This window comes from Nicrophorus vespilloides, unplaced genomic scaffold (genome assembly GCF_001412225.1).
Source record: "Nicrophorus vespilloides isolate i.1.1-1 unplaced genomic scaffold, Nicve_v1.0, whole genome shotgun sequence".
In the NCBI taxonomy this organism is placed as follows: domain Eukaryota; kingdom Metazoa; phylum Arthropoda; class Insecta; order Coleoptera; family Silphidae; genus Nicrophorus; species Nicrophorus vespilloides.
This window is the reverse complement of record NW_017096056.1, coordinates 91,204-110,637: the sequence shown is the minus strand read 5'-3', so window position 1 is coordinate 110,637 and position 19,434 is coordinate 91,204. Positions and strand designations below refer to the sequence as shown.

General features: G+C 35.0%; 1 protein-coding gene across 1 annotated transcript in view; it reads right to left on the bottom strand.

The window, feature by feature from the left end:
• The window catches only part of LOC108569321 (serine/threonine-protein phosphatase 2B catalytic subunit 2-like), a gene marked incomplete at its 3' end in the record, with an annotated part of 41,859 nt that overhangs the window by 15,793 nt on the left and 6,632 nt on the right, over positions 1–19,434 (bottom strand). The window contains 1 exon segment of the mRNA XM_017930831.1: positions 9,705–9,908. Within this exon segment, the coding sequence (XP_017786320.1) occupies positions 9,705–9,908 (204 nt within the window).

The following is a 19,434-nucleotide window of genomic DNA, read 5'->3' as shown; positions in this document are numbered from 1 at the left end:
AAAATTCAGAGACTGTTTTGAGCAATAAAATCAATTTTAAATGATGTTAAATTCATTTAAAACAATAATCTGTTCTATTTTATTAATATATAATAAACGGGTCATTTTGACCCCATATTTATTATTATATAATACTGTTTTAATCATGAATTGAAACATCAAAACTTATATAATTAAATAATCAAGTTGGAAATCTTGGATAATTTGTAAATTTCTATTTGTTAATTTCCTCTGTTTTTCTACCAAAAGAAAAATTCCAATAAAAAATTGCATTTTAAACATCTATATTTACAAATATTAAATAACGAATGACAAAATAAATATTATATTGTTATTGCTGTCATTCGTGTCATATTGTATATTATTACTCTTGTATCACTTAATTACAAAGAGAAAAAAACCCTCTGCAATAATTTGCGGTATCAAATGAAGCTACTCCAGGCCGCGAGTTTAATTAGTATTAAATTACAGACAACCGGGGGTTAAGAATTTGCCGGATAATTTACACCTCCCCCATCCAATTTTTTTTTTTGCAAAATCAACAACGTCAAGAAAAAAAACAAGAATGTGATCCTCTGCAAATTACTGTTGCATTTTACGTATTAAAGTACGAATTTTATTCAATCTACAGTAAAACCTCGATCAGTCCAGCATAAATTTAAAAAAAAATGTTTCTTATTTCCATTATACAGGGTGGCCCAATTTAACTGCAACTAACTTAAAACTGCTTTTGAACCGTTGGCAATGTTGTGTCCATATTTCGCATAATGATAGCTGATTTTATTGTTTACAGGTCTGCAGAAGCATTTGCATCTCAGTTTTTTGGAAAAATAGTTATCATCTTGTAATGCATTCTAATAAATTATACTTTGTATGTTAGAAATTTAAAAGAAATGACATAAGAAATGAAATTGTTGCTTTAACAGTTGATCATTGAGATTTGGAAATATCGCAATTTCTAAAGGTCGCTAGATCATTAGTTTATAAAGTTCGTAAGAAGTTGCAGAACAAAGATGAACAAGAAGTGTCCAAGCGTAAAAAAAACAATCTAAACACTCTGACAGAATTTGTTCAACGAGTTCAACAAAAGAACTCGTAACTCTCCGGACTTCAATCCCCTGGATTATTACGTGTGGAGAGTTGTCGAGAGAAAAAGATTAATGAACACTAAAGCTACTATAATCTAAAAAAGTGATGTCTAAAAGTTATTGATGCTGACGATGATTTTATTGAATGAATTTATAATATATTCAATCCTCAAATATCTTACGAACCCTATACAGTCGAGTCTGTTTGTATACGGTTCTCGATTAGTCCGGTTTCAAACGGTCTGTGTAATAGGATTCTCGTGTTGCTTTGTAAATGTAAACGTGAGCGAGGGGTATCGTTTTCCGCGTAAGTGAGTGAATGAGAGCAGAACCAACGTTTGAGTTAACTTTCGGGTGATCTAATTGGGTGTTTAAGTAGTTCGGCAAATTCGCGTGCGTCACTTCTTGTTCTTGGACCGACAAACTTCTCCACCGCTCCTCGACCAATTTGCATATCGCCCCGAAGCGTAATATGCGCGCAACGAAAATTCACCTTCGAAACACACACACACACATAATTAACCCAGAAATCGTACCTTGACCGACACATTCACACACACAGACTCAAACACGAAGAGAGAGAGAAAAAAACCAGCCTTCTCCTTCCTCTCTTTCGCGATCAATATTCAAAATAAATTTGCATAAAAGGAGGAAAACCCTTCGAGCCATAAAAGCACGGCCGCCCTTTTACATAATTTAACCGAAACGCAAACGTCATGCATCAGTAATAAACGGCGAATATGTATACACACACACATATACATATATATGTAATACGTGTTGTAACGAAGGTTGACCATTACAAAATGCTACGCCCATTAAATTTGCATACATTCGGGTTTTTACGACTCCCCCGCCCGCTTTTTTCTTCTTCTCTCGCCAGCTTTAATACTTACAAATTCTTTTAGCCAGATAAACCCTCTACGACGGAAGCTTCCTGCTTACCTAGAAAACAAGAAAATATATATAGTTATATTGATTTTTTCTTAAATGAATTGCTCGTTCGGCGCACACCGACCGCTATTTTCATTATTTTGTTCCGTCCTTTACGCGATACTTATTGAATTATATATTAACTCCATCGCAAAAATAGCTTTTTAGCTTAAGTGCACTTTCCACAGCGCAGCGAAAAATAATTACATCGTCGCATATAATCAACATAAAACGTATAGATTAAAAAAAGTTTACATAGATACTTTAGAAACACTAATATCATGAAAAGAAAATGCAATACTCCACTATTTTGTTAACTAATACTTATTATTATTAATAATAATAACGTAAAGAAACAAATATAAATCTTTAAACCTTATTATTTTTTTTAGTTTTAAATCGATTGATTTACAAAAAGTATTGAATTTAGAAAAAAAAAACTTATACATAATAATATTTCAATTGTTTAGTAAAACTGAACAATTAATTGTAATTTCAATATTGAAATCATAAAGTTAATGTTGTTTTTTTTTTCTTATAAAGCTTCCTTCTGTTTTCTAGAACTGTGTTGAGGCTAAATATAATCGAATTACTGACTGTTTTTTTTTTATTATGGAAGAAGTACAAAAAAAAATTCCAACGAAAATATCGATGTTTGGGGACAAAGAAAAGCTGCTTAGCAAATTCTGACGCGTATAGAATTTCGTAGAGGATCGAGTTACGACGCGACGTTAAAAAGGTCTCTCCAAAACTTATATTTTTCAAGAGAGACGAAGCGAAATCGCCTATAAAAGGAAAAAATCGTAAACCTAAATAATAATATTGTTGCCAAAACTCGACGATTAACATATAATTGGATTAGATTAGATCATTTCGTCCCATGTATATATAAACATTTATATTGTATGAAGAGTTTCATAATAATAATAAAAATAATAAAAAGAAAATAAGGAGACATAAGGTGCGATGACCCGAAAAGTATGAAGCATATAAAAATGCGGCGTTTTATGGGCGTATATGCGAAACACATCTTGCATTTATTACTGCGGATGCGCCGGGTATTAAAGCTCCACTGCTGGCAACTGCACTACCGTACACATACATACAATACAATACACTCCACACTGCGTTTACATAGGAAAGAAATACAAATAAATGGGTTGCAGCATTGTGCGAAGCTCTCTTTACTCTCGTAGACTCGCATAGACAATGTGTGTGCGATCGTAAAGAAAAGGTTCTATAAAAATCGAACGGCAAAGGGCCATAAATAAAGTCACCCCCCACGACAACGATGTGAGCGTGCAGCATCCCTTTGAATTTGCAGGGTCGCAGTAAATACAACTTAAAATTGGGTGACCCAAACGGGGGGAAAAAGACGTAATAAACGCACAGAAGTGACCTCCAGCGGCAATATAAAAGCGTATAAATAAAAGGCCCCGAAACAATGATCACGATTAATACCGTATATAAATAATATGGACTGTATATATCTTTATTTTCCGACTTTTCTCGACACTTTGATTCATATTATATAAGAAAAAAAATCATATATCTGGGCGACTAATAGCCAAATGGTTAAGTCGCCCTAGCCACGAACTAGTGGGCGCAGGTTCAAATCCTGGTTAAGCCAGGCCCTTTATGAGCCCTCTTGGTGCTTACAGCAATAGGGCCATCGTTCTTCACAGATGGTGCAGCATATGGACCTTCAGCCAAGTCGATGGACAATGACAGTGTTAAGGATAGCAGCAGATTCACAGTCAAAGGAAATAGTGGAATCGCAGAGCATCAATATATTACTGAAGTTAACCATCATCACAGTTTTATCAAACTTTATAAAAATTGCTTTTTCTTGATTTTTTCTCCAAAAGAGAGTATCATTTATCAAAGGGTTGCAAAAAGTATTGGATTTTAACATTAAGTTACTTCAACGTAGAATTTGCATTGTGAAATTACTTTAACTTTGCATTCATCTCAATACAGCAACAACAACAAAAAAAATCACCGATTTTCGTGCACGACCGAATCCATTGTACTGAAATACGAATCCGTTTCGTTCTCCTCTACATTTTATTTCTCTCTCTCTATCTTTCTCATTCAATAATTGCAAATTCCATTCGGATGGAAAGCGGAAAACGAAACGCACACATTCGTGAACGAGTCGAGAAGGAGAGTGAGGAGAAAAACCAGAATAAAATTTCGCACTCTCCCACCCCCGGGGGCAAAAATTCGCAAATATCCATCCGCCCACGTTATTTTCGCTCGCTTCCGAACTCGCAAATTCAATGGAAACCAAACGAAAACCGAAAATAATAAATAACGCAAACATGGAAAACGCGAACTGGCGTAACATTTCATAAACTGATACCAACGCTTTGTTGGCTCTCAAAAAAAATTGCAATTTTGACAATTTATTTGACAAAATTAAATCAAATTCTAACAAAAAATTAATAAAAATCTATATTGTCGCTTTGTTTCGAAGTTATTATTAACATTTAACTGAGTTATCAAACAACAGAAGTGATGTAATTTGTAGTATAATAATATGGAATTTCGAAAATGTAATCAATTCAGGGAAATGTTTTGCTGTTATAATCGGAAATAATAATTACTGTGAAATATACATTAAATTTATATTGCATATAAATTCAAAGAATTTTACTATATTTCTAGCAAATTTATAAAACTAATTACTTAATTAATTTACTTAATAATTTTGGCTTTTATTTGAAGCTATATCTCGTGTACTTCATTAATTCTTTTAATTCGTTAACGAGAAAAGAAATTGAATTACCGATCATTTCCATTAACACCACCACCTCCCCCCGGCCTCTCTTCAAAATCGAATTGTTCGTGTCGATTGTCCGCTTCTTCTTCTTTTTCCGCGTGTTTTAGCTTCCGGTGGCGCCGGGATCTTGATTAAATTAAGGGCGTGTTTAAGTTATGGGGGAGACGGATGGTGATAGGGAAGCGAAGAGGGAGAAGAGCGCGCCCCCCTTTAATTGCCACAGTACATGAGCCTCGCGGCGCGTTTATTTCGGTTGTATGCATACATTAAGTAAATTAAAGCCGCAAACTACCCTCTCACTCTTCCACCACTACATATATAATAAATACAGCAACGTTAATAGTTCGGAACGTAGTAAAAATAGGAGAAAAAAGGGAGGAATAACATAAAGAGAAGTGTTCATTTACCAAATTGGTTGCAGTTTTATTACACCCTGCTCATTCCTGTTTTTGTCCTGTTTAATTTTGCGGATAGTTGCAGATGCGTTTAAACATATTTCTTCCTCATTTTCAAATATATAATAAATATTGTTTATATACACTTCACTTTGTGTTTCTGTAATTTAATAATAAAAAGAAACGTGAAAGATTGATCGTCATTTTGTGAAGTAATCCTTGCTTGTGAAACATATTTCCGAAGTCCATACTTATTCTCCCAAATCCTGATTGATTGATTCTAGTATTCGATTTTCTTTTAATATGATGGAGTGTTGTGAATCAAAATTGTTGCTCGAACATTTGTTATAAGAAATACAATTTTCACAGATGAGATAATATTAAACTTTTCATTGATTGATTGTCCATTTAAAAATATTAGATTACGATGGCATTTGCGTATTTTAATGAAGTTCAGTTTACTCTAATTCCGTGATCTTTAAAGCTGCGTCTGATGATGTTAATCGTTGGCGCTTTCAATTAAGAAATCGACCGTTCGCGCCGATGCTCGGATCATTGATCCACTCTCTCTCTCTTTCTCGTCAATTAACTGGACATTTTATAATAAAGGATAAAGCCGCTTAATTACTTTGATTATCCCGAACGGGCGGGGGCGCTCTTTCATCGCCATTTCGTCGAGGCGAAATATATATATATACACATATATACGGGGTAGAACTGATCGAAGGAGACCTTGATTAAGGCAACAAAAAAAAATGATGATCGTTAAGCCAAGGCCCTCTCTTTTCTCTCCGCCAGTTTCTTTTTTCCCTTCACTTCATTCTTTCTTCTTCCATTTTCCATAATAATGATCTGTGACGAGCCTTAATGTAAATCGCTCCGATCCGCGGATCATTAGCCCCATGGCTCGCCCTTAATCACGTCACCTGTCACCTGTGGAGTCGTAAATGTCGCGCACGAACGTCTCCTTCGAACGTTACATCCAGAGGCGCGCAATAATAGAGCTTTCCTTTCTTCATCCAATTTTTTTTTCTATTTGGTGTCTTCCGCCCTTATTTGTCCACAGGCTTTATTTCCATCCAGGCAAAAACCCAGCAATGCTTGACAAACTTTTTCAAAAAAATTGCAATTTTGACAATTTAATTGACAAAATTAAATCAAATTCTAACAAAAAGTTAATAAAAATCTATATTGTCGCTTTGTTTCGAAGTTATTATTAACATTTAACTGTTGAGTTATCAAACAACAGAAGTGATGTAATTTGTAGTATAATAATATGGAATTTAGAAAATGTAATCAATTCAGGGAATTGTTATGCTGTTACATTCGTTTCCTTTCTTCATGCAATTTTTTTTTTCTATTTGGTGTCTTCCGCCCTTATTTGTCCACAGGCTTTAATTGCTTTCCATCCTGGCAAAAACCCAGCAAAGGTTGACAAACTTTTTTCCTTCAGGGTGAACGTTTCGAACTCATGAATATTCATATTAGGTAAACTTCGCAATTAAACTTCATTCTTCAAATTTAACACTGCATCCATCAATTTCCATCCTATTAGAATCATTAGCGAAGAGACATAACATATTAGGTCAACATTTTCAAATACAACGCGATGAATAACTTATGGCACTTTCTACATCGTTGATGGATCTTCATCATTTATTCACTAATAGCGTTTTCATTTATCGCTGAAAGTTGCATCTTGCGACAAGTATGTATTGGGGGGGTGGATGTAGGATGAGGGCCTTAGGGGAGGTAGGTTTGTGGAGCATCGTAAAACCCAACGTGAGAGCACTTTATGTGAGGCCCCGTGGGGCTAACATCCACCCTAGCTCTTATTTATGTCATATAAATAAAGATGTCCAGATGGAATTGGCCTTCCGTGAACTAATTGAACTATTGATCCGGGCGCCGCGACGCCAGCGCCGACCGAACGTTCGCTATGCCCTCGCGCGTCTCACCCACAATAAAATTTATCAGATTTGCAGTGGAAACACACACACACAGAGAGACACAAAAAGAATATGGATAGAAAATTGATGAAAGCAAATAAAGGATTTCCTCCGACACATACGACGACGACGGTCTTTCAGCAAAGTCGGTTTCTGTTTGATGCGAAAATAAATATGTGCTTGCTAGAAGAGACCTCCAATATTTCAGCTTTATTTCCTAGAATAATACGTTTCAAGCATTGTTTATACTCGTCTTTCATATCCTTCAATTTGAAAGCTTTATATTCTATATATACTTATCTGCTGAATAAGTATGCCATATAGAAGTTACAATATAAACTCGATGTTTCTCGGTGAGTATAAATAAAATTAGATTATCTTTTTTTTTAAGGCACGTATAAAATTGGAAATCTCTGCAATAGCTTAGAGATTTTGATGTAACTGTACAATTGAATTTGCATCAATAAATTCCTCTTAAGATGTTTTCACTGATGGATTCGAGACCACAGTGAAAAGGATTCTCGGGCATCCTCTTCAAAAAGAAAATAAGCCATTCACGTCGTCGTTCCAACATCAATTGATATTCTCCGTTTTACATTAGAACTTGACTCGATGTATTTCCAAAGCAACAGTAATATTGTTGATATACTACCTTTCTTTATAAATTGAATGTAGCAGATGAAAATAATGTGTAAATCCTATGTAAATTATAGAGCGGAAAATTCCCAGAAGCAATACTCGCAATTTCGAGTAATTGAATTTTCTTATTGTAGCTGAAGAAACCCGCCGGGGTCTAGTTTCAGCACTTTAATAGAGAAGATAATATTTATCTTATCTCCGGACCATTTATATTTCCATAAATTAGAGCATCCAGATTTTAATCGCGCCGAGACGAAACCCAACGTTTCATCATCCATAATCGCATCTTGAAATTCCATCCAGTCGATTGCCCTAAGATTTGAATATCTTTCTATATATCTGAAGATTTCATTATAGATGCAAATGGCTAAAGTTTTTGCTTTCATAACCTCAGGTGTTGATTTGCGTAAAACGTGAATGTTCACTGCAAAGATTTACTGTTTTTCGAGATATATTTTTAGAGCAAACTTTACTATCTTTTAGTATATCTTTAGTGGAAATTGGTAAAATAGAAGACGACATTGTAGTATAAAAAGTTGCACAATGTTGATTTTATCGAGATCCAATTAGAATGAAATGCGATATCTGTTTTTTGATTAAACTCCAATTAAAGATTTCATCCCGAAGCGACGTGAAATAAACTAAAAAAAAATTAAATGGAAAGCTTCGATTGAGGATAATGTTGTAATTCGGGCGATTCCCGTGATATTTGCGAGAAAAAGAGGTGCGCGCTCTCGTGTCTGCAGCTGTCGCATTGGGTGTGGAGACGCAACAACGTGTACATGCTATAACGCACATGGCGAAACCGCAGGACAGTGCAGGAAAGCAATTCCTGCAAGTGGCATTGTTGCAGGACAATTTCATTTTATACGGCCACGCACGTTCTCACATATATACACAGGGGAAAGAGAGGCAGATCCAATATAACGGAACTGTCCTCGGATGGGCATTTCCGCACAATTGCTTCCAATTTTAAGACTGTCCCATCTTTTTCTTTTCTTCCTTTTCGCGTTTGTGTTGTCACTGCAATCTTATTATAAAGAAGGGAGAGGAAGCTGAAACGTTTCCAATTCCGATCGATAGAGTGAATTACAATTTTGCTGTGAATCCAACAAATACTCGCCAATTTAACAATTTACTTTTCAATTTAAAAAAAAAACGGAATACTTAAATATTTGAAACAATATACTAAAAACGTAACAAAACTGTACATCGAATATAACTTTTTCACGTTGGCGTGAATCACAGTTTTCAAACAAAACGTAATTTCACGAAAAAAAAAACAAATTAAACGAAACATCCGAATTAATTTGCGTTTACGTTTATTTCCTATTGCGTTTTGTGAATCCATCAAATACTCGCCAATTTAACAATTTACTTTTCAATTTAAAAAAAAAAAACGGAATACTTAAATATTTGAAACAATATACTAAAAACGTAACAAAACTGTACATCGAATATAACTTTTTCACGTTGGCGTGAATCACAGTTTTCAAACAAAACGTAATTTCACGAAAAAAAAAACAAATTAAACGAAACATCCGAATTAATTTGCGTTTACGTTTATTTCCTACTGCGTTTTGTGAATCCAACAAATACTCGCCAATTTAACAATTTACTTTTCAATTTAAAAAACAAACGGAATACTTAAATATTTGGAACAATATACTAAAAACGTAACAAAACTGTACATCGAATATAACTTTATGTGTATTTCATTTTAGAACTCTCAACTTCAATCAGATTTCGTTCATTAATGTTTTGTAAACTTTCTTAGTGGTTTCATCATGAATATTGTGCTTCCTGTATCTTTGTACGATTGCAACCGAATTTTGCTGCAAACTTTACCATCGGCATCGCAAAGTTTACTTGTTACAGTACTTGTTGAAATTTGTGTGTGTGTGTATATATTTACCTGTAACTGGTGCTTCAATGTCAATCATGGTCTTCTCGGCGCGAAGAAGTGCAGCCCCATCATTGATGATCTTGAGGGCGGCCTGCTCGTCGATCCGTCCCTCGAGGATAAAATGTTGCTTTAGCACATCCGGCCGTGGCTTATGCGTCCGCGTATCGAATACTTCGGCTACAGTTAACTTGGAACTCGGCGGGAACGGAACGGCTGCAAATCAAGAAAAAAAAACAACACTTCATTAGTACAACCGTTTCCAATCGACACCCTAACATCTGCATTCAATTAAGTACAACGCGAATTGCGCAAAGCGCACTAATTATACATATATACGCGACCTCTAGTCGTTGCAGGACTCCTCGGCCCTCGCGCCAAACTCGAACCCATTACGTTCTTGCCGCACCCTTCAATAATCCAAAAACTTCCTCAACAACAACAAAAACCGCAACGGAATGACGATGCGTCGCATCTAGGACATCGGCAAAGTCGAATAAAAGAAATATTAAAAGGCGACCCCTCCTCGGGATCGCTCGCCAAATATTTCTTGGAGGATATGCAATTTCTGCAATTAAAATATCGATCCTGCGGCAAAACGCTCTTTTGAAGAAGAAATAATAATAGAGGTGGCTTTGCAGATGACCTAGGTTCTCGGATTTGATATCAAATTTAGGATTTATTTATACACATGAAAGTATGTGAGTAATCTGGATCTGTGGATCGATTCGACTCCGAAACCAATAACAGATTAAAAACACGCTTTTACGGATTCGCGTGTTTCTGCTCGACTAGTTTTGCTGGCGCACAACGCACGCGGGGTTTCATTTAATTATCCCATTTGCCGCTGGAATTACTACCACAGCTCTTTCTCCCCCCTTCCTCCCTCTACTTCTTCGGAAGCAATCGGCCGCCATTTCGCGATATTTTTAACCCCGTGAGGTCAACAGCCAAAATGGCGACTTTTCTTATGTAACACACACACACATCGTTTTTCCACGAAAACTCACATTACTACACACAAATTCGCTGTTAAAACTTTCAAGATAAGTACTGAATGCATACAATAACAAATTAATATTAATTACGTCTTTAGATTTTACCGAATATTTTCAAAAACATAAATAAGAAAATTAATGTTTTCACGATAATCAAACAAGTGAAGACATATTGAATTAGAAACGTGTCAATTATAGCAGAAAGGGAACGTGTAAATTATAATTAAAACTGTAATCATCTTTGAATACTAATAATGCATAATCATCAATTGAAAAGTTCAAACCAAACACATTTAATTAGGAATAATTTTGTTGAAAAATATGTAATAATTGTTAGTTTTCATGTAGTCATAACAATGGTCGAGACAAAAATTAACACGAATTGAGAAAATGTATGTGATCAGTGAGAAACGTTAACGATGCCCTCGAGATTTTATCGCGATTACACAACTAGCGAAACCAACACACAACAACAACAACAAAAAAAGTCGTTTTAAGCAATCGTTCGGTGCAGTTCGAGCAGCGTTGAGTATAATCATAAATAAATTGGAGGTAGAATCTACACTGTAGACTCTACAGAGATTAGATACTAATCTGCGTAAACAAAGATCGAATGTGTGTGTGTGTGTGTGTTTGAATGTAATCTATTTTTGGAGTGGACAGAAATTATGAGTAATAAGTTGGAGATTAGGATCGGCGGAATTTCAAAAATAACTCGAAAAACGTAATGAATGTGTGGTGTTTTATGTGGCGGACGAAAGTCGAAGAAAAACGAATCGAGCTGAAGAATAGGGACAGAGAGGAGAGGCATATACAACGACTGACGAAAAAAATAAAAGGAAACACGTAAAGGAGGTTACATGTTTCTCTGGGAGTCCATTATGTCCGTACTAAAAATAGGACATGAGCTTAGTTAGAGAAAGAGTAGAGTCGAGTGGATTATGGGAAACAATAATAATTCACGTTGGCGTGAATCACAGTTTTCAAACAAAACGTAATTTCACGAAAAAAAATAAATTGAACGAAACATCGGTTACGTTTATTTCCTATTGCGTTTTTAGTACGCAATTGAATAACAGCAAATGAATCGATCGATCGACCGTTCGCAATTAACACTGTATGTTAGGAAATCGAGCATTTAGTTGATTTAATTAGCGATGCAATTGGAATTAACCAAATCTGCAGACCGTATGCAATTCCGACAAATTGATTGATTCGAACGAAATTAATAGTTAATTCACCTGCAAAAAGAATATCGAAGTTATTCGAAATCCAAGACAAGAAAGAAGTGTGTTTGGCATTATTTACATTCTTTATATAAATAAACACTTTGTATTTATATATTAAGTATTTTCTTGGATTCTGTGAACAAAGATTTAAGGATTTTTTTATATTTACATAACAAGTAGTTTACTACATTGTGAATTTAAACATCTTAAACAAAAAATTGTATTAATAATTCGTGAAATAACAATCTGAGATAAATCTACAAGAAACAGCATTCAAGCATCAATTGTAAGCCAAAATATTCGAGAAGATTACTGGTTTAACCATAGTCAAAACAACAAAATATTCGAAAGGGATGGAAATCAGAGCTAAACCTACAACTACAACAGTATAAACTGTCTACAAAATGTATCTTTTTGTTTTGTTTATGACCTAAAAGATTTGAAAGAGTTCGAACTTAAATAAAGATTTGAGTATAACTACAATTACACAATGACAAGAAATAAAATTAATATGTTATTTGTAGATTTGTACAGGAAAAAAAAAACAATAATTTGTATACAAGCAACGCAATATTGATTGATTACAATCAATCCGTACAAAACGTCAACACAAGTAGAAATAAATTTGCGCGTTTTCGTAAATAAAACGATCAATTATCGCTGTGTAATTGAGACGCGAAGGTCGCACAAACGATTTGGTAACAGCACACACACTCACACACAAAGAGTGAGATGAAGACGAAGAAGTAGAAGAGAAGGAGAGAAAAAAAAAAACTTAAATCGCGCAGCAAATAAACGGCGAAACTATTTCATTATTTTCCTCCGAGTTAATAATAATGTTAAACACGTTTATTTTAAGTGCGCGCGGTTTACTTTCCTTGTCAGCGACGGTAAAAATAGACGCCATCCTTCGACGGAAAACCGCGACGACTTGATAAAAGAGAAAATAGCTCTCGTCGGCGAAAAGAGACGAATTTTCATTTCGATCTATAATCTTTCGCTCTTTCTTTAACATTTCTTTCTCGTTCTTTTCTTTTCTTAACGTATATATTTATTAGTAAACTGGTACTTGTGTATACATAATTGGACGGCCACTTGCCAAAGAGCGGAGAGCGCACCGAAACTTTCCTGTCACATCTGACATAGAAAAGTCCAGACGATGCCAAGACGACGAGCGAAAAGCAAAACACTACTTCTACATCGGATCGAAATGACTCAGTGGTGTATAATTAGTGTATATACAACGAATTTGTACGCGCTGTTTATCCGGACGGAATGTTCTTCTCTTTCCGCCGCTTTGGGCAAAACAAACTAATAATTACCGTAAATTCAGAAAGAAAGGGAAAAAAAAACTTACTCTTTGAACCAAATCTGTTTACGTTTTTGCAGTACGGCGATGACACTAACAAAATATTAACAAACTGTTGCTAAGTAACAAACGCTTGTTGTATTGATTTTTGGCGCGGAGCGTTCTTGATCTCGAAGAGTTACGCAACAAAGTTTGGAAATGAGGTAAAAAATATAGTTGTTAGAGGAAGTGAGGAACGCTCTTATCTAACGTAAGTGGATGTTCATGGGGAGATGCTACAAATCAATGATAACATTGGAGGCTGTTCCCTTCGTGTTTTATTCAGGGTCCTAAGGAGAGAGGAAGACATAAAAATGCATAGTCCATAGGGGAGAGCAAGTACGAGACTGAAATGCGAAGGAGCGACTCCGGAGGGTCCTGGAAACAGGATAATGCTGGAGTGGCGACACGACGAAGATCTAGGATGACTGCAGAGAGGAACAGTATGTGTATACGCGCCAAAGAGAGAGAGAGAGAGAGACTAACAGTTATTATGCAATCCCCCGCGGGCATCGCGTGCCCAGACACAAGGCGAATGATAAATTCCCACTTCTCGTTTCGCACTCTTCGCGAAGATGAAGAAAATTTTAGTTTTTTTTTCTCTTCACTTCGTCAAAGCGTGCATCATTGTGCAATCTCAAATGGAACAATTTTTCTAGAAGAGGCGACGTGCTCGAATGGAGAGGAGAGACGCCGCGAGTGCCCTCACAACTTTTATCGTCGTCGACAAAACGAATTCCGCGAAACAAACTGCAACTGAAGAGAAACATCAACATCTCTGCATCTACATTCCACGTCTTCAATTAAACTGCTTGATTAAGTTATATTGACCACAATTACTGGCGAGACTAAGAATGAGTTAGTCAGCTTTAAAGTCTTAATCTTATGAACAAGCTACCTCTTGAATTTAGTAACCGGTTTTTATAAAAATCGAATCGTACTTGAAGTCTCTAAATGCTTTTTTTTTTCAATAATCTGCGACGAAGTTGAATTAGTTTTCATCGCGACAAACATGAAACGGTATGCGAGCGAAACTATTGGTGGAATCGAAATGAAATCCGTGCTCGTGACACCCATCGAAACGTAAAAATACGCGAGAAGCAAAAAAAAAAGAAACTTAAAAGTTGAAATATATGTGAAGGAGGAGAAAAAAAAACTAATTAAGTTTACACTTGAGCGCATAATCTCGGAGACGAGGAACGTTAATTAAATAAACTCGGAAACTGCCTTCGGCGCATTTCCTGCTACTTCTTTTGATGGCTTCCAGCCCGAATACCAATCCGATTTACCCTCCAACATAACGATTTCCGAGACCGACTTCCACAGTTCGACTCACTCACTCTACGTTTCCCTCTCTCTCATACACACTCATCTGGATTTTCGATTTGAATTGTTTCCTCAAAAGAAAGGAATACATAATAGAATTTAAGAGAAGAAATAAGAAACTCTCCGCATAAATAAACGGTTTCTTCGTGCATTCGAGTTGAAATATGTCTGTTCGATCGATTCCTCCAATTTGTCATTCTCCTCCTGCTCCTTCTTTTTGCTGCCCATCCTCGATGATGCGATTACAGACACACTCGGAAGTTTTCCTACCAATTCTTTAAGCCTCGTTAAGCATCCCTAATTTTCCGTAAGACCCTCCACGCAAGGCAATAACTCGATTGATTCCATCTATTTTTAGCTTATTATTTATCCTCCTCTCGAACCTTCCTCCACTCGACGTCCGCTAATCACCCGAAAAGGGTTTGTTTGTGTTCTCCGCTTCTTTCTCGCAGCCACTTTGCGGCAGAACTTTTCCACACTCAAACGAAATTGAAAACTCCCGTTCGGATGTCAGGAAGGACCTTTCGATTCGATGAAATTCGTTGAATGAAATGTGCACGTGCTCAATGGATCTTTCTTTTGGATGGACGTGAAGGAATAATGGGAGAGAGCCAATTAAATTGCGCATTAGAGACCGATAATTAATTAATTAAGATGATGGAGTGCAATTATCGATTCAATGAATAACGAGGATCGATTTCCAAACGATAATCATACTAATATATTATTTATTACTCACATAACTCAATTACTCAAATTCATTCAAATCCATCCAGATTCTAAAATCAATACTTCAAATATTTTAGTTCGGACTAAATATATAAACCAAATCAACTTCTTCCAATTTGTTAATAATATTTTGGAATTAACATTAAGGAAATCCAACATATCGATGCCTAAATATGGATGGAACGAAAATTATGAAGCAAGTATCGTTTTCGGACAGGACTATAAATGGGGCGAAAGTCTGCACTGAATAATAATAATTCAATCTACATACACACATTTCGATGCTTATTGATCGCAAGGCAATTCCATCGAATGATTTTACGAAATATTCTCTGTTTATATATTACAGTTTACAAAAAGAGAAGGTGGTTGACTTCAGAAACCAATTTTTCCTGCACTGACAAGGGCTCTAATGAAAATGGCATCCGAGTTGTCCGACGATCGATCAACGGACGTAGATGGATTGAAGGAAGGAAACTCATCCAAAAAATTGAACCGTTTTTCATATTAAAACCACACATTTTATAAATTTATATTAATAGCGAACATTTGATACGAATTATGTACGAAACGTCCTTTAGAAAACATGTGTATTTCATTAGTATATTAAATCATAATAATACGTTTCATTTGTCAAAAAAAAAAATATTGAGGTCAATTTCCGAAAATAACTCTTAATAAATTATTTAAAAAAAATATATGTTAACTAATCCTGTAAAGTAATCATAAGTAATTAGAAAAAAAAAGTATATTTCGTGCAATTAGTTGATTGATATACTTAAATATTAACTCAATTGGGAATTTGTTTTTGAAAAAGTTGAAAAAAAAAATCAAGTAACCAAATGTAATTGAGGAAATGGAAAGATCGTGGAAAACCTTGACATTTTAACAATTTCGAATTATAAATATTTTTCTGCAAATGGTAATCTACAAAGTAATATTAATAATTAATAATTAACGTAAGTAGTAAAGACGTAAATTAGATGTAATTGCAATGTGGGAGTCTATGGAAATTTGTTTTGAAAGAAAAATCAAGTTTTTTAAGTGACAGTTTGTAATTGGCAACTGGGAGTTAGTGGGAACGTTTAGAACGTGTAGTATTAGTTCATATGGGATGAAAAGAAAAAGTTGTATTCTAAATAAAATAACACTTTCGTTTCGGAATCGTGTTTATGAATGTGTCAAACAAGAAGGCGAAGTGAGCGAAGAGAAGAAAAAAAAAATGAAGAAAATATAGGATGTGAGTTAATTTGGTGTGTTGTGGGAGCGAAATGCAGTATTTATAAACACGGATTCCTCTGCGAATGAATATTTTATTGCTACAACTTTTATAAAATATACTATCAATAGAGGAGATATAGTTGTGGGTTTTAGTCCGATATAATTTTAGAAGAGTCCGAGCGGAGAGGGTCCAGAAATAGCAGGCAACCAGGGCTCTTTCTCTATATCTTCCCAAACACCATTCACAAGCAAACGACCGTAACGCGAGACACATAAAAGATGATCATCATCGGTGAAAATAAACGCCAAAATCTATCCACCGAAGAGTAGAAATTCAACTGAAGAAGAAGGGTGAGAAAGAGTGTAAAAGATTTCGGATTGGCGTAGAGCCAAAAACGTCTTTCTATTTAGCATATCAAGAAGTCTGGATGGATCATCGCGTCGATTTCCGCGCGTTTCATTTAAATGCCCGTGATTAACTGCTGATATCATCATCGCCGGTTGGCATGTTTACGGTGTGTCACTCAGCGCGCACTTCGCGGAGCGTTTCCGAAGAGCCACGCAATAATTGATTTATTATAGATGCTTTAACGCCCAAATTTTCATAGAGTTAGCTAATATTCCCATAAAAACACATCAAATTCACATAAACATTTAATACTTTCGGTTTTCATTTAGGCATGTTATTATCTATTAACCCTTTTTGACATACAATGACGTGTCTCAAACGTCTAAATGACATTTTTAAAATTATTTAAAAAAAAACAAAGCAAGCTTTGGATTTGAGAGCAATATCAAATTTTACTCCTTTTTCCAAAACTTCTGACTTTATTTTTCCAGCAGAAATGAATGAAATTCATCAGAAATTATAGAAGAATTTAATTAGAATAATCCAAACATAAAGGTATCTACAGCAAACCCTGTTAATCAGCGCTTTGGTTTTGATAAGGTTAAAGTCAAATTCTACTTGTGAAGGTTTATTTCCAAAACGTTTGTAAATGAGAAAATTCCAGCAAAGATGAATCAAATTTGTCAGAAGTTATGGAAGAATTGAATTGGGATAATTTAATCGTAAAGTCATTAACTACAAACCCTGCTATTAACGTTTTGTTTATGAGAAGATTAGGGTCAAATTGTACAAGATACAAATAGATATGCATCAATTAAAGTAGTCTTCAGTTAAGTTCATTAGCAAATATGAAAAAACTAAATTTTCGATGAAAATCTTATGTCAAGTGCATGTTAATTTGTACCTGGAATAATGATGACCTCGATATTAATATTCCGTTGATAACGCGAACTGAATTGAGTTTTGGTCGCAAACTATTATATTGACGTCATTAAGAAACAATACTTAGGTAACACAGAAAAAAACGTGCTAATTTCTCATCAACTATGTCAAAATTTAAATAACTTTTGCAGAATTTACTGCTATTTAGTTCCTGTAGTTATGATTTAATTAATCTAGTCTAGTCATAGAATTTTGTATAATTACTCTTTAATAAGCATCATCAGTACTTCAATTCTTCGCATTCTTTTTATGTTAAATCTCGAACATAATTATAAATGCATTAAGTTTTTAATTGCTAGGTGAGCGCAAATCGATTTCCTTTTCAGAAATTTAGAAGAAGAAGAAAAAAAGAAGTTCATTGGGTGCCTCATAAAAGGTAATTGCATTTTATATGATAACACAAAATTCGCTAACGAACTGCGCTTTTCGATTACGTATGAATGGAATTGTATATGAAGGTGACGAGCATTAATTGCTGTTTGCGCGCAAACGAAGAATGCATAAAACAAACCAAAAATATATATATATATATATATGCGAAGATACATTTCCGGTTCGTGGATGAAAACGAAATCCTGGAAATAATGTAGATTTATAAGGAGAATTACGCACGGTTACACAACTTATTTTTGTTTGTTCGGACCTTCGCGCGTCTATTAACGACACGGTGACAAAAACAAACTCCGATGATCTGATTCGGACGTAACGATCTTAGCTTTTCAATTGCGTTTCTCTTTATTTATTTCTTTCGCTCCTTTCGTCCGGTCGCAAAGTAAAGCTCGGTGATTACGTCTCAGTTCGCGCATCGCGCGAACAAAATGTCAGGATTTATGGACCGTCACTCGCTAATTGCCGCTGCAGTCGTTAAGACCTCTTTGGGCAATAGAAATAAAAAAAAAACCGTAGCTACAATCGCCTTTCTTTACTAGATTCGTAACAAAGAAATGTAGAGCGAAAATCAGATACGCAACGCAATTTCTTTATTAATATCACGATAGCGAAGGTAACCATAGGAATATTAATTGGCAGAGAACAAACGAAGCAGAGTCTCACTAATGGCGTTCAAATTAATTCCTCGTTTTGTACTCGGAGAAGTGCGTGATCGAAATTCGTCGCAATATTAGTTACAAATGACGTCAAATCGATGCATGCGTAACAACAACAAGCGATAACTAGCTTCGCATCCAGTAGGTCAAGATTCAAGATAACTTTCGCTGCGAGCAATTGTTTTGTGTTAGAATGTAATCTGTCGTTAACATCCGACCGATGAAGAACTTGACTTTCGTTAACGTTAAAGTAAACATGTAATAGCAATAATTTGTAAACATCCTGCTGTATGAAGTCATCGTTCTCATTAATATTATGACATTGACATTTTAAAAGTGTGACAGTGAATCATTTTTGTTTTTTGCTTCAATACATATTTATTATCAATTCTTTTGTTCAATTCAACATTTCAAAATATATTAATTATGATACTTAAATTGCAATATATAAAAGTAAATCTTCTTTGTCAAAAATTACATTTTACTAGAAATACTACAATGGCCATGAGTTTTTATAAGCTCTTCTGGACGTAATTTGTTTTTGGTGACGTGTT